This window comes from Alnus glutinosa, chromosome 9, assembly GCF_958979055.1.
Source record: "Alnus glutinosa chromosome 9, dhAlnGlut1.1, whole genome shotgun sequence".
NCBI classification, from domain to species: domain Eukaryota; kingdom Viridiplantae; phylum Streptophyta; class Magnoliopsida; order Fagales; family Betulaceae; genus Alnus; species Alnus glutinosa.
Genome location: NC_084894.1, coordinates 1,807,093 through 1,822,622, shown reverse-complemented (window position 1 = coordinate 1,822,622; position 15,530 = coordinate 1,807,093). Strand labels below are relative to the sequence as shown.

The window sequence follows — 15,530 nt, the reverse complement described above, 5'->3', positions numbered from 1 at the left end:
ATTTAATTTTCGTTCTTTCTTTATTTGACATTGTTATTTAATTTTCAATTGTTCTTCTTTCTTTCTCATTATTTTAATTTTACTTTTTTTTAAAAAAAAAAAACTTATGTTCTTCTTTTTCTTCTTCGCTTTTATTATTTCATGATTTCATTTCACGAGTTGTTGATATTTTTAATCATGAGAGGCTGAAATCCTCAACTAAGGTTGAGGATGAAACCTCATCAATGATAACACCTATACTCTTGTCATGATATTCATAGATTCATTGTTCTTATATAAATATTCAAATTCCACGCCAATTTATTTTTTTAGATTGATGATCTTTATGTAATGTTTGTTGTAATTCAATCGATGGATACATCGATTGATTTCTTTGAGATTGGGATATCTATTGTGATTTCCGGATACAATAGATGATTTCAATTAAAAAGGGATAATCGTTGTGATTTGTTTGAATTGATTTCTTCAAATGTTTTCATGTTTTGAATTTGAATATTGAGCCCATTGAATTGAATTTTTGAATAAAATGCAAGAGTAGGGTGTTTGATTTGGTTTGGTGAATTCCGATACCTTAGTGTCTTTCTTTATAAATTGTTCTTATTTAGTTTTTTTTTTGTTTATTATTTTGTTAACAAAAATTCCAAAATCTTTGGGTCTAGGTTAAAACAAGATTTATTTAAATAGAAAGTGATTTTCTTTTTTTTCACACACACTTCCCTGCGGATTCGACCTCGCACTTGCACGCACTATACTACATACGATTCGTGCGCTTGCGAGTTAAACAAATTTGCACATCAGCAAGCACGCACTGAATGAGGCAGGGGTATTTTGGGGAGGGTTTCGGTCTTAAACGGTCACGCGACTTGCACGTGATCGACCTTCCGTCCAAATGAATGGGCGACTGGACAGAAGGTCGATTTTGTCACACGTTGGCAAGTTCGGGGGGGTCATGTACCAATTTTGGTACATTGAGGGGTAAATCGTCATACCATGGATAAATCAGGGGGGTTAAGTGTAATTATCCCAAAAAAAATTAAACAAAATTTGACAAGAAAATTTAAATATTATGCCATATAGTGTAATATTATTTTTGCATTGATTTCTCAAAGTTGAAGTGCCTTCTCATGTAGAATGTACAAATCCATTTCATGAGTATGTACAAATAGAAATCAAACTATTTATAAAGCATATAGATGGAGAAGAATTATTAATACATCATGAGCATCAATTTTTATGTCTATTTCGTGAGGAAAGTCTTGAACCAATGGGCTGAAAGCTTAGGGTGTCTTTTCAGTCCGTTCTTATAGTCTACGTAGTTGATGCCAAACCGAACTGTGTAACCTGAGTTCCATTCGAAGTTATCCAACAGTGACCATGCAAAGTATCCTTTAATGTTTACACCTTTCCTGTTCCCAAAACAAAAAAGAGTCAAAGCCAACAAGATTTGAGAGCAAGAGAGAGTTATTGTTAAAGGGGATCCATATTTTTAGCAATTCAAACTGCAAGTGTGAAAGACTTCTTTTGATTGAGTTCACATGTACGAGCAAAAAATGTGCTACTCAAGATTTGAATGGGTATGAGAATTTCATAAAAAAATTCCTCACGTTTGTTGCCTGAATTGCTAACAATTCAAGCAGTAAAACTATTGTGGATCTCTATTCATTATTAAGAACTTACTTGATAGCCCTCCAAAGATACCGAAGATGGCTATAGTAATACTCAATTCTTTGGTTGTCCACAAGGGCTTCCTCAAGCGACAAGGTGGCATTATTGACCTCATCAATACCTACAATATACTTGTAGATATTTAGGTTCAAATGGGACATCTAATGGTACCACTCTGTTCCAATTTGTCATGAAGTTATGTGAAAATAATTGAACAAAAAAAAAAAAATATGAAACTTACCATTCTCGGTAATATATATTAGTGGATTATGGTACTTCCCCTTGACATAAAGCAAAAGATGCAGAAGTCCTCTAGGGTAAACAAAGAGCCAACTTGATGCAGCCTGTGATTTAGCGAAACTTTTAATTATATAGATAATGATGATTTAACATTGGTCTCGAAACAAAGGTTTTGAATTCAAACTTTATCTCTGTCATTCATCTTCCATTTTTAATTAAATTGGCTTCAACATGGTAAAAAATAAATGTTGGTAGATTTAGCACACACCTGTGTACCAATGGGGATCCCATTGCGCTCAGCTGCCTCGACAAAAGTTAGTATAATTAAGATACATAAGAAACCCGGCCATAGAAATTGATTCAAAGTGTTGTATATCTACTTACTGGTGAGATTAGCAAGAGAATCTGTCAAGTAGCTTGGATTTCCAGAATTAAGGTGAGGTGAGTTGGCTACATAATTGGAAGTATAGTAGTTTAATCCAATGAAGTCAAATGACCCTTTTAACGACTTAGATTGCTCTTTCGTAAACTTGGGTAATCGCTTTCCAACAAGAGATAGCATGCTATGGGGATAGTCACCATTTGTCAAGGGATCCAAAAACCTGTAGTAAAGCATGGAATATTATAGTTTAGAGGTAATTTGATCATTTCACGTTTATTTATTTATTTTTTTAAAAAAACATTTATAATTAACATATTACCATTTTTATTCAAATTAACATGAAAATACGCAACAAATTCTTCAAATAAATGGTTTGTTTGGGTTTGCAGTTTCAAAATACACAATTTTTGAAAACGTTGTTAAGCTAGTGGTAAAATTACAGTGTTTTTAACGCACTCCTTTATTTGTGATTTTAAAACATATATTTTTCTATATTTTTCAAACTCTAAATTTTTTATAACCAAATTTTCAAATGATTCATTTTTTACCATTTTGTTTAAAATTACACTTTTAGCTCGCAAAAATTACAAGGCCAAACGGGCTCTTACTATACTAAAAAAAACACCCAAATAAGAACTTGCCATCCCAACATGAAATCAAGGGCACGTAGCGCGGCATTACGGTGGTGCCTGGCAACGGAGAATGGCACCATCCAGTTGGAATTTAGCGTAATCCCAATAACACCTTTTTGTGCTGCCTGAACAAAATGAACATTGGTTAAGAAATACTCTCAATTATGCAACAGTAGAGCAAAAAGAATTTGCACTTGAAGTTCGAATAATAACCAATTAGCAATATGTGTGTAACAAAAATTGTATCTATCAAATTTAAAAAATTTCTGTCAAGATTGACAAAAACATTGGCAGTGTTTAATAACATTAGGATCGGTTAGGGGGTTAGAGTTGAGATCATAAAATTGAGATAAGATATTATATAATTACCCCTAACTAATATAGGTTTTTCATATAATTAAGTACCCAAAAGTTTTGAATATATATATATATATATATATATATATATATATATATATATATATATATATATATATATATCATTTAGAGTAAGATGGAACCTGGTAATTATGCTTGTAAACTTGAACAGCGGCTGCATGAGCAAGAAGCTGGTAATGAGAAGTCAAATATGGTTCTGTGCCTGAATCTCCACCGGTGCAGTTCAAATTTTGCCAACTGGAACATCGACCAGGTGCTATTTGCCCGCTTGCATAACCACCATTGCTGTAGCTCCATGGCTCATTTAGTGTGATCCAATGCTTTACACGATCACCAAATTCCTTGAAGCAAAGCTCAGCATACTCCCTAAAGTCATCACTGAAAAGAAACGTGCTCAGAGGTTGCTAGTTGAAACCCACGGGGAATATGATATTACTATTACAAAAAAAGGGGGGGGGGGGGGGGGGGAAAGTCGATCTACTGATCAGATGGACAAAATTAAGGGGAAAATAAACAATGTGATCTTGAGTTAGTCACTTACAGAATTTGAGGACTTAAGAAACCACCATACTCATCTTCTAACGCTTGGGGAAGATCAAAATGAAAAAGTGTCACAAAGGGCTTTAAACCTTCATTTAGTAAGAGACGAGTGAATTATAAGCGCAAGATATATAGGTGGACGACATATGATGGAAGATAAATGTTATTCTTCACATTCATTTATTACACTTATTTTATACTACCTGGCGTGAGGTGATTTAAGTAGCTAGCTTTCTATGTTAGCTACTACTTAAAACATGTCATGCACGTTGGCCGGTATAAAATAGGTGTGATAAATAGGTATGAATGATAATATATATTACTTGTGATGGAATTATGATATTGTATGACCTTTATGCTGGAGCTCATTGATGAGGTTGTTGTAATATTTGATTCCTTCCATGTTCACACCCCCACTTAGCTTTCCTTCTGAAATTTAGACCCCAAATAAACTTGTTATAATTTCATATATATAGCGTTAGAATATATTATGAGATTACATTTTAGATTATGGGATTTGATTTCAGCATTGAATATTATATTGTAATTGATTGTAATATCCTAGAATCATATTTGATTGTACTCAAATATGAGTTTATTCTCTCCGCCTACCATTTTGTATTCTCTGTATCTCCTTATAAATATGAATATTTTGTATTGTAAATATTATCAAGTGAATAAAAGCAAAATATAGTCCTTGTGGCTTTAACCAGTGGACTTAGGTAATAGATCGAACCACGTAAAATTCTTGTCTTTTTTTTTTTTTCTTTTTTTTTTTCTTCTATTTATTTCGCTATTTATTTTTTTTTTCCTCATTTCCATATAGAACGGTGTTACGTGCTTACGTAATGTACGATGAGAACTTGACAAGAACAATAGATATGGTAAGATTTTTTAGGAATCCTAGATCTCCGATGAGCAATTAGAGGCATCTGAACTCACAAACACAATGTTTCATAATTTATATGATTGATTACTTTTATTAAATAACAAAACAATATTTAAAAGAATGAAATACAATAGAAAATAGAGTCCCACATAAAATAGAATTTTCATTTGACCCATAACTCAACAACCTAACCTGCTGACAACAGACTCGATCTTAAAAAAGATAAAAGAGATAAACCTAATCATATCCAAATAATAACATAAAAAGATAAACATGAGACATCTGGGTACACAACAATAGTAAACTAATAAAATAACTAATGAACTAAATAACTATTAAAGCAATAAAACACTACTAAACTGAATAACCTAATAGATAATACTTCCTAACAGACCCAATACCTAACAAGGACTATACACCTTACAAAGGGTCAGAAAATAATATTGATATCAAATTAAACCTTGATCATATCTATTTTGATTGTACCCTATTTATTATCTTTTTATTTTATCTGTATTTTTATGCAAGAAAATAGCTTGCTAGAGATTAATCTTACTTGGCAACACTCGGGACCATGAGATAGAGAACCTGTATGCATCTAAACCCATCTCCTTCATAATCCCAACATCTTCCTATATTATATAATATGAAAAACAAAATTGTTATCAAATTGTCACGAACCTTAAACTTGCATGAACCATTAGAAAGGTGATCAAAATACAAGTGACATATATGTTCTTTAATTTTTTTTATTATGTGCTCCATACCTTATAGTGATGATATTGATCAATTGCGACATCTCCATTACTGCCATCCTTTATCCTACCTGCAATTTCATATAAATTTTATATTCTTAAGATATAAAAGATTTATATGCGCGCCCTACTTTGAGCCGTGCTTTTGAAATATTAATTAAATGATTAAATTTATTACTTTTATCACATTTACTTTTTAAATAAGTAATGATTTAATAGGGTATCAGAACAAAAGTCATGACTTCAAACCCTTACTCTACACTTTGCCGTTATTTCAATAAATTGAGAGTACGTCGGTAATGTGTTGCATGGACAAGCACGTGCTTGCTCCTATAATACTACAAGCTTGGGTCTCAAGTCATTGTGACTTTAATTTCTATCTTCATTTAAAAAAAAAAAAAAAAAAAAAAAAAAAAAAAAAAAAAAAAACAGCAAGCTTTTGGAATCCTTATTAGTTATATATCTTGAATTTTCCATTCCCATCTCTACCCAAAAACTAAAAAAAAAAAAAAAAAAAAGAAATTTTTTTTCTATGCTTATAAGTACTAGCTAGTATTTAACCCAATATCGCGCATATATATATATATATATATATATATTTAGCTAGTATTTAACCCAATTTCGCATACAATATATATATATATAAACACTTTCTCCACACGGATCGAATAAAATCTAGACTTTCGCCGGCGGGCGTGACCATAATAAATTGTTTGGACTTAAGTGACTTACTACTCAAGCCGACCTGACGACCTCTATAGGTTAATGTTGCATACAATATTGGTAATTCATACTTTGAGAGAGAGAGAGAGACCTGGATATCTATGGGTGTAAGTATCCCATATACTTGGTCGTCTGCCACCTTCATTTGCTGCACCTTCATACTGGATTTTAAAAATAAATTGGCATATATACAGACAGGCAGATATATGCGTTATGCTTGCTTGACATCTCAGGACACTTTATGAAACCCTATTATGATACAAAAAACACGTAGGACTTACTTGGTAAGACGCCGATGCCGTTCCAAAAATGAAACCCTCCGGAAAAATTCTCCGGTTGAGTGCAGTAGTGCTATGGCTTGGTATAACAGTAATGCTTTTCTCAATTAATGAGCCAACAAAGACCAGGAGGCCAAGGAGTAGTAGATAGCCTTGAAATGCCATTGCTGATTTTAGTTTTTATGGGAAGGAGGCACTGTAAGTCAGGGCCTCTTATAAAGGAGTAAAATGTAGATAGCCTTGAAATCCCAAACTGATTTTGGTTATTAGTGGAGGGAGGCACAGACAGGGCCTTTTATAGACAAGTGCCGCTCAAAAAAGAAAGAAAGAAAAGGCAAATGACTCATAAGAATTAAAAAAAAAAAAAAAAAAAAAAAAAAAAAAGGAAGATAAATGACACCCAAGCATTCTTATCCGTCCCTAAGAGATAGCTCAATCGGTTGAGACCACGCTTCATGAAGAGGAGGTCATTAGTTCGAATCCCCCCTCCCCCTCTTGTGTGGACATGTCAAAAAAAAAAAAAAGGCATTCTTATCCGGCTCTCTATTAAATTACTACTTGATGCGGGTCAGTTTTATTAATTTTTTTAAGATCCATTTTATTTAAAAAAATCATGTCGATCTTTTGAATCTAACATTGGATCGAGACAAATCTCATGGCTTTTAAAAGCTTATTAATAAGGTTTCAATTTTGTATTTCATGAAAATTTCGTAATTCTAATGTTTATGAAGAAAAAGTTGTCATTTTGTATTATTTGTACTGAAAAGTGTTTTTATTTCGTTTTTTACTAATTTTTTATGGTTCCAAATTTAGGAACTATAAGCCTATTAAGATGGTTTTATCCTGCAACTTATGTATTTTCTATCAATTTATCAATATAAAACACTATATAAATGATTTTCTATCTTTTTTTTAACTTTTGCTTTGATTACTTGATAGAATCTTGATTTGAGAAGAATTATATTTCTATTGTTGCTTGACCCCATGAGAAAAGCAAGACATCGAAGAAAGCCAACATTTAGTGGAAAAGAAAAAGAATTCTATAAAAATCTCTCTTTTTTTTTTTTTTTTTTTTTTTTTTACTTTTTAACATTTAATGCAATATGACATAATATATATCATTGATTACCTGCCGAGAAACTGCTCCGGTTGAGGGAAGGAGTGAAGCAGTATGATGGGCGCTAGTGCCGCTAGTCAATGAGCCAAGAATTAAGCACCAGATCGAAGGCCTAAGAGTACACAGTTTTTCAAGCTATAGTTGAAGTTGATCATATAGTTCGATCTTAATACTCCTATAAATAGGAGTATGTTATATTGTAAATATTATTCAAAGACATAAGAATAAAATGTAGTCATTTAAAATTTATCATGTTGACGTAATCCTGCATATGGATTTTATTTTATTTTTTGCCGGCTTTTGTATTTTATGGTGACCGTCCCTTGGTGTTTTGCAGCAAGATTCGACTCTGCGGCCGAATCCGACAGCCCCGTCAGCAAACTTTGGGCCAATTTTCAAATAAAGAAATAAATAAATAAAATTTAGTTTGAGGAGATGTTACAATTGAAGACTATCATACTTGAAGATTGTGACCTAATTACAGTTAATGACTATCACCTAATCGCAGTTGAAGATGGTGACCTACGGTCTTAGCTAATTCTTCTATAAATAAAAGTCTATGACCTAGTTACAGGTCCTAATTTTCCTATAAATAGAAGTACTATGTTTTATTGTAAGCATCCCTCAGAGACCAAACTATGTAATTCTTTGTGTATACTTATTTATATTCTGCATTATATTATCTTTCCAATACGAGGAATCTATCCTGCCATTACAATTATCACAAAAAAATTTCTATCCTTAACAATATCGAGCAATCTATCCTGCCATTACAATTACCGGCCCCTACCATCATTACGATTTTTATTAGAACCCAATCATAAATCAATTTGCATGTTGCGAATCTCATAGATCGGAGCCTATGGATCATTCTCTCACCAATTGCAGAATTAGGCCAAAAAAAGAAAGAAAGTATAAAGCGATTATTATTTAACAAGCATTTGAGTCTGTACACAAAATAATCACATTATTTAAAGAGATTACAGATGGAGAAGAAATGATATCTTCAATTTATTGATTGGAATTCATGTCGGAAAAAAAAAAAAAGTTTTTTGATTGGAATTATACGGTCCAATATTATTATATAGATATCTGATAATTATATGAGCATCGATCGTACGTCATGTCCGTTTATTTCTTGAGGAAATTCTTGAACCAACGGGCTGAAAGCTTAGGGTGTCTTTTCAGTCCGTTATTGTAGTCCACGTAGTTGATGCCAAACCGAACTGTATAACCTAAATTCCATTCGAAGTTGTCCAACAATGACCACGCAAAGTAGCCTTTAATGTTTACACCTTCCCTGTTCCCCCCCCAAAAAAAAAAGAAACACAAACGAAAACAAAAACAAAATAGTCAAAGCCAGCAAGATTTGAGAGCGAGAGAGATAGAGAAAGCGATTGTTAAGCGATTTATAGTACTATTTTTCACACTCATTTCAAACTCGATGATCATGTGTCGTGTATTAAGTAAGTTTTTTTTTTTTTTTTTGAAAAAAAAAAAACAAATTAATTAATATGAAAAGCTACTTAAAATAACATAAATGTAAACAAAAAGTTTTACTCTTATTAAGCGGTACTTACATGATAGCCTTGCGAAGATACCAAAGATGGCTATGGTGATACTCAATTCTATGGTTGTCCACAAGGGCTTCTTCAAGCGACAAGGTGGCATTATTGAACTCATCAACCCCTACAGTATAGTTGTACGTAGATATTTGAGTTCAAATGGTCATCTAATAGCTACCATTCCATGAAAAGCTCCAATTTTCCATGAAGTTATGTGAAAATAATTTAAAAAGAAAAAATTACCATTCTCGGTAATGTAGATTAGTGGATTATGATACCTCCCCTTTGTGTAAAGCAAAAGATCCAGAAATCCTCTAGGATAGACATAGAGCCCATCAGACGCAGCCTGTGATGTAGAAAAATAATGGAGGGTATTTAATTATAAGAGAATCTGCTCAAACCCTTCCCTTTACTTGCAGAGAACTAGCTAGCTAGCTAGAGGGAACAGATTTATATATTTTTCAATCAAACAACTATACAGTATGTTTTGGCCCCTCATATAATAAATCCTAGTTTTGTTCTGAGGCTAGGAACTTTCAATATACCAAAAGAGAAATGTAGATTTATTTAGCACATACCGGTGGGCCAATGAGGATCCCGTTGCGCTCAGCTGCCACGATAAAAAAAAAAAAAAAAAAAAAAAAAAAAAAAAAAAAAAAAGGTGGTCTAGTTAGTATAAATACACAAGAAACACATAAAAATTGGAATAAAGTTTTTCTCCAAATTGAATTAGAAGAATCATATGTTATTAAGCTAACTAAATCAATAGAATCTATGAAGCTATATATATATATATATGTTCAAAATGCACATTTGATTGAATATGATAGCTGAACTAGTAATTAAGTTAGGTCGACTGGTCACTATGCACCTGCATAGTACGTACTATTAAGAATGCATATGAGAAAAACTTTGTTATAGAAATTTTGATACACGCTAGCTTGATAGACTGAGTTATTATAAAAAGTTACTTCAATTCAGTTTGGAAGAAAACCTTATTCTAAAAATTATGTGTTGTATCTACTAACCTGTAAGATTGGCAAGAGAATCTGTTAAGTAGCTTGCATGTCCCGCATTAAGGTTAGGTGCATAGGCTGCATAGTAGGCAGTATAGTAGTTTAATCCGATGAAGTCAAATGACCCTTTTACAAGCTTCGATTGCTCTTTCGTGAACTTAGGCAAACGCTTTCCAACCAGAGACTGCATGCTATGGGGATAGTCACCATTTGTCAAGGGGTCCAAAAACCTACAGTAAATTAACCATGAAATATAACAATTTTCATTCAAATTAACCGTAAAAAAAATTGTAACAAATTCTTGAAGTACAGGGGCAATCGAACAAATTGACACATAGCGCAGAACTTACCAACCCAACATGAAATCAAGGGCACGTAGTGCGGCATTGCGGTTGTGCTTGGCATCAGAGAATGGCACCATCCAATGGCTTATTAGCGTAATCCCTATAACACCTTTTTGTGATGCCTGAACATAATTAATAAACATTGGTTAATTAATAAATTCTCCCAATTATGCAACGGCAGGGTAAAAAGAATTTTTATTTGATGTTCGAATAATAACCAATTAGTAGGTGCATGTGTAACAAAACTGTATCTATCAAACTTGCCAAGGTTGATAAAAATGTTGGTAGTCTTTACTAACAGTAGGTTTTTGCCAATTTAGTTAAATGGGTCAGGCTAGCTAGGGTTGACCTATATAATTTATACATATGTCTTAACATAAGCCGAGCCCGATATGCGACATATTAGAGTTGACAATTTTTTACACGACTCATAAATCTAACATGAATCAAACACGAAACTAATTAACGGATTATGATTGACGGTATGGATAGAAATTTAACTTGAGGGGCCAAAGTAAGAAAAGAAAGACCTAAAATAATTTTTAATCAAATTTAATGGCCTAGCATCTTTTTCTTTTTCTTTTTTTGGTGTGTGGAAGGCCAACTCCTTGATTCGTAATTGATTGAGGAGTCTGACCCTTTTAATTAAATGGGTCAAATTAAAATTGACGTATATAATGTTATAAGCATGGCTTGACACAATCTGAACCCAATATGCGAACACATATTCTCACTCGTAACTATCAAAGGTTTTTCATACAATTACCCAAAAGGTTTGATCAGGTATACGTCACTGCAATCATGCACATTGAATATCATTTAGAGTAATATAGAACCTGATATTTTTGCTTGTACACTTGAACAGCGGCTGCATGAGCAAGAAGCAGGTTATGGGTGACCAAATATGGCTCTGTGCCTGAATCTCCACCGGTGCAGTTCAGATTTTGCCAACTGGAACATCGACCAGGTGCATATTGCCCGGTTGCATAACCAACATTGCTGAAGCTCCATGGCTCATTTAGTGTAATCCAATGCTTTACACGGTCACCAAATTCCTTGAAGCAAAGCTCAGTATAGTCTCGAAAGTCATCACTGAAAAGCAACATGTACATACACATATATACATAAATTAGACTGCAAGCCCAAAGTTTGCATTAATTTGGTCATGATTAGAGCTAAGGTTGCAACCCATGGGAATTGGTCTGGTTTGCAACCCATGTTATCGTCCAACTCAATTGGCAAGACAACTTATTTTGGCAAAAATAAAGTACGTTTATTTGACAAGAATAAAATATTCTTCATTTCAAAAAAATGTATTCTCTATTTAGGAAAAAAGAAAGAGTATTCTTATTCTCCAAGTAATATAATCTTATTTATTAGGTCCTATCTTTCCTTTTAAATGTAGGAAATCAGGGATAGTTAGAGCTTGTAATAAGGGGTCTTCTATAAGAACCCGAGAGGTATTGAATAAGAGCATGGTACAATTTCTTCTGCTCTCTTGAAGCAGTCACCAATTTCAATGTTGTTTACCCTAACCGATCATAATCATCTATGGCTTGAGATTGGTTACATGGCGGAGAGCAACAAATTAAACAATGACCAGAAGCGACAAACAAAGAGACAAACTGTGTAAATAAACAAAGAAAAATAAATATAGATAAATAAAAAAGTTCATAATGTCTCAGATTTAGATAGTAAAATCTTTTGACCTCGTGCCAAATAAATGAGGCAAAAGGATATATATTAAACAAAACTCCATGACAAATTTGTAGCTAGCTTTCTTAATTGTTAGAGTCATTAACAATAATGTACTCCATCAAATGGGTCCTCATTCAAATCATAATTATGATAATATATTACAAAAAAAAAAAAAAAAAGTCTACTGATCAGATGGACAAAAGGGGATCAAGGACAATATATATATATATATATATATATATATATATATATATATATATATATATGTCATGATCATGAGTTTGTCACTTACACAATGTGAGGACTTAAGAAACCACCATACTCATCTTCCAAGGCTTGGGGCATATCCCAATGAAAAAGTGTCACAAAGGGCTTTAGACCTGCATTTATTAATAGAAAAATAAAGAGTGAATTATATAGGCAATAAAACTGGATGACATATATACGACGGAATCATGAGATTAATTGATTTATGACCTTTATCCAGGAGCTCATTGATGAGGTTGTTGTAATATTTAATTCCTTCCCTGTTCACACCTCCACTTAGCTTTCCTTCTGAAATTTAGACCCCGAATGAAATTTTTATGGTTACATACAAAGTCAGAAAATAATATTTACTTCAAAACCTTGTATCCTATTTGTTATCTTTTTTATTTTATTTGTATTTTTATGCACGAAAGTAGCTAGCTAGGGATAAATCTTACTTGGCAACACTCGGGACCAAGAGATCGAGAACCTGTATGCATCTAAACCCATCTCCTTCATAATCCCAACATCTTCCTATAATATAATATATAATATGAAAGACAAAGTTGTTATTAAATTGTCACCAACATCAAACTGGCTTAAACCATAATTAGAAAGGTGATCAAACCTTATAGCGATGATATTGATCAACAGCTACATCTCCATTACTGCCATCCGTTATCCTACCTGCAATTTCATATACTTCTTATATTCGATCGTAAAATATATAAAAGAGATTTATTTCTATGCGCTTCTTTAAGCCATAAGTTAACCAAGTACTAGTAGAACACCGTACACATGCCAAACTACCCAAATACAGACAAAAAAGCAGACAATTAACTTTGTTGTTTTAGCTAGTCATGTGAAGATGACAGTAAACGTTCGGTAGTCATGGAGAAAGACATATGAAGACAAAAGGATATATAGAGCTTTTCCATTGGCCTCACTTGATTCGAAGAACCAATAAAATTAACCCCAAGGTTAAACTAATCCCCATATTATTGCATCTTGTAGAAGTATTTCCAGTTGCTTAAGAACAAGCCTAGCTAACATTTTATTTTATTTTTTAGAAACTTTGCTTAAAACTTCCGAACTTTCATCACTTTTGTAATATTCTCTCAAAGTTTAAGAACTCTCAATTTAATATTTTGAACTTTAAAAAACTTGCAATCTCACTCATCCATTAGGATTTTTTGTTAAATCCTAACGAAGTGGTGAAAAATTTCCAAAATATCTTAAAAAAAATATTGTAATTTAATGGTAATTTTGAAGTTTTATAAAGTTTACAGAGATATATAAGTCATTTTATCCTTTGATCATTTGAGTTAACCGCAAACGCTAATAAGAGGAGTGAGATTGCAAAAAATTAAAAGTTTCATATACTAAATTGAAAGTTTCTGAATTTTAATTAAGGAAGAGATTGATTACAAAAATAATGGAAGTCGATGAGAAATATCTAAAGGTTTTTTTTATTATTATTTTATTACTTTATAACAAAGATACTGTAGGAGTTTGTGCTAGGGTAGGCATGAAACCCAATTGGGTTTTGACTTCAGAAATTTATGTGGCTTGTTAGTCAAGATACCAATTTAAACTATTAAATTTATTATTTTTAATTTAAACATCAAAATAAAGATTTTTTTTTTTTTTTAATTATGCCCACACAAAAAGAGGAAAGTGAATTTAAATTAGTAACTTCCGCTTTATGAGGCGTGATACCTAGCCCGAATCGAAATAAAGAATTTTAGTCCAAAATTTAACTCCATACTTGCTCCATTTCAATAAATATCGATTCTTTTTTCAGCAATTTTGCATCCACTAAAAGCTGATCAACAAAAACCAATTTGGCACCAAATTTTTTCTATTTTTTTACAAAGATATTAAATGATTTTTTTACATCTATCGTACATATCTTTTTTAAATTAACCATTGAATCTCTAGAACCTCTAAAAACTCACATATAGATCTTACAGATTTAATAATAAATTTTTTTAAAAAATATATATATATATATATATATATATATATATATACATGTACCATGTCTCTTTTACAAGAGAACTGCCAAGAGCATACATTCACATCCCCATCCCCTCAAGACAATTAAGTTCTTGGGTGTCGTTTCTGTAAGAAACAAGTCAAGGACAATGGAAACAACAAAGCCATTTAAAGCGTCCAAATATGCAAGATCTTTGCATTTCATTATTTTTTGTACTAAAAAAAAAGGTGAATATATAAAGAAAGAAGTTATAAGATAACCCAATATATATTGCATACAATATTGGTAGTTCATACTTTGTTTTCAAGAGAGAGAGAGAAAGACCTGGATATCTATGGGTGTAAGTATCCCATATATTTGGTCCTTTGCCACCTTCATTTGCCGCACCTTCATACTGGATTTTAAAAACAAAATAATTGGCATTTATACGTACATGATATATAGATGCCTCATGCTTGACACTTTATGAAACCCTATTATGATACAGACAGGTACGTACGTAGGACTTACCTGGTAAGACGATGATGCCGTTCCGAAAATGAAACCCGCTGGAAAACTGCTCCGGTTGAGTGAATCAGTACTGTTTAGACATGGTGTAACAGCAATAATGCTATTATCAATCAATGAAGCAAGAAAGACGAGGAGGCCTAGGAGTAGATAGCCTTCAAATGCCATCACTGATTTTGGTTATTGTGGGTGGGAGGCACCGTCCGTCAAGGCCTTTTTATAGATAAGAATCACTCAAACTGACGGGTGCAATTGTGCAAACTAACAAGCCCGCAAGTACTCCAGGAAACTAAATGCCGGCAAAAGGATTAAGTTTGAATACTGATATTGACCCTAGAAGAATGACATTTTTGCTTAATTGTTAGACCGACCTGGTGCAAAATGCATGCCCTAATATTCAAAACTGGTTGGCGCAGTTTTGAGTAGTGATTGATTAATATAACGGATCCTAAATTATTTACTTTTAGTCAAATTTTGCTTGGGTTCATTGAATTTGATACAATTAAGGGTATCAGTGGATTGTAAGCCCCATTAGTTGATGTTGATTCAAATTTAT

At 32.6% G+C, this 15,530-nt stretch overlaps 2 protein-coding genes across 2 annotated transcripts; both read right to left on the bottom strand.

Annotated features, from left to right (window-relative positions):
* Window positions 1–1,237: 1,237 nt before the first annotated feature.
* On the bottom strand, window positions 1,238–6,647 carry LOC133877632 (beta-glucosidase 13-like). The gene is made up of 13 exons (XM_062316022.1): window positions 6,486–6,647; window positions 6,296–6,365; window positions 5,494–5,552; window positions 5,283–5,358; window positions 4,189–4,266; window positions 3,839–3,926; window positions 3,420–3,675; window positions 2,929–3,044; window positions 2,290–2,507; window positions 2,174–2,205; window positions 1,907–2,009; window positions 1,678–1,786; window positions 1,238–1,406 (listed from the first exon to the last, which is right to left on the bottom strand). The coding sequence occupies exons 1-13, from the start codon at window positions 6,645–6,647 to the stop codon at window positions 1,238–1,240; spliced, it is 1,536 nt and encodes a 511-aa protein (XP_062172006.1).
* A 1,855-nt stretch (window positions 6,648–8,502) lies between these two features.
* On the bottom strand, window positions 8,503–15,314 carry LOC133877630 (beta-glucosidase 12-like). The gene is made up of 13 exons (XM_062316020.1): window positions 14,978–15,314; window positions 14,792–14,861; window positions 13,097–13,155; window positions 12,927–13,002; window positions 12,700–12,777; window positions 12,515–12,602; window positions 11,361–11,616; window positions 10,531–10,646; window positions 10,193–10,410; window positions 9,743–9,774; window positions 9,408–9,510; window positions 9,180–9,288; window positions 8,503–8,899 (listed from the first exon to the last, which is right to left on the bottom strand). Exons 1-13 carry the CDS (start codon window positions 15,140–15,142, stop codon window positions 8,731–8,733), a joined length of 1,539 nt encoding a protein of 512 aa, XP_062172004.1. The 5' UTR covers window positions 15,143–15,314; the 3' UTR covers window positions 8,503–8,730.
* Window positions 15,315–15,530: the final 216 nt, after the last annotated feature.

Bases quoted from the DNA above. Each gene is read 5' to 3' on its own strand.
- LOC133877632 (XM_062316022.1), bottom strand. From the start codon at position 6,647: ATGGCATTTCAAGGCTATCTACTACTCCTTGGCCTCCTGGTCTTTGTT. The intron at 6,366-6,485 runs GTAAGTCCTACG...TTTAAAATCCAG, and splicing joins CGGCATCGGCGTCTTACCAA to TATGAAGGTGCAGCAAATGA. The intron at 5,359-5,493 runs GTATGGAGCACA...TATATAATATAG, and splicing joins ATCAATATCATCACTATAAG to GAAGATGTTGGGATTATGAA.
- LOC133877630 (XM_062316020.1), bottom strand. From the start codon at position 15,142: ATGGCATTTGAAGGCTATCTACTCCTAGGCCTCCTCGTCTTTCTTGCT. The intron at 10,647-11,360 runs GTTCTATATTAC...AATTATGTTCAG, and splicing joins TGTACAAGCAAAAATATCAG to GCATCACAAAAAGGTGTTAT. The intron at 9,511-9,742 runs GTATGTGCTAAA...TCTACATCACAG, and splicing joins GGATCCTCATTGGCCCACCG to GCTGCGTCTGATGGGCTCTA.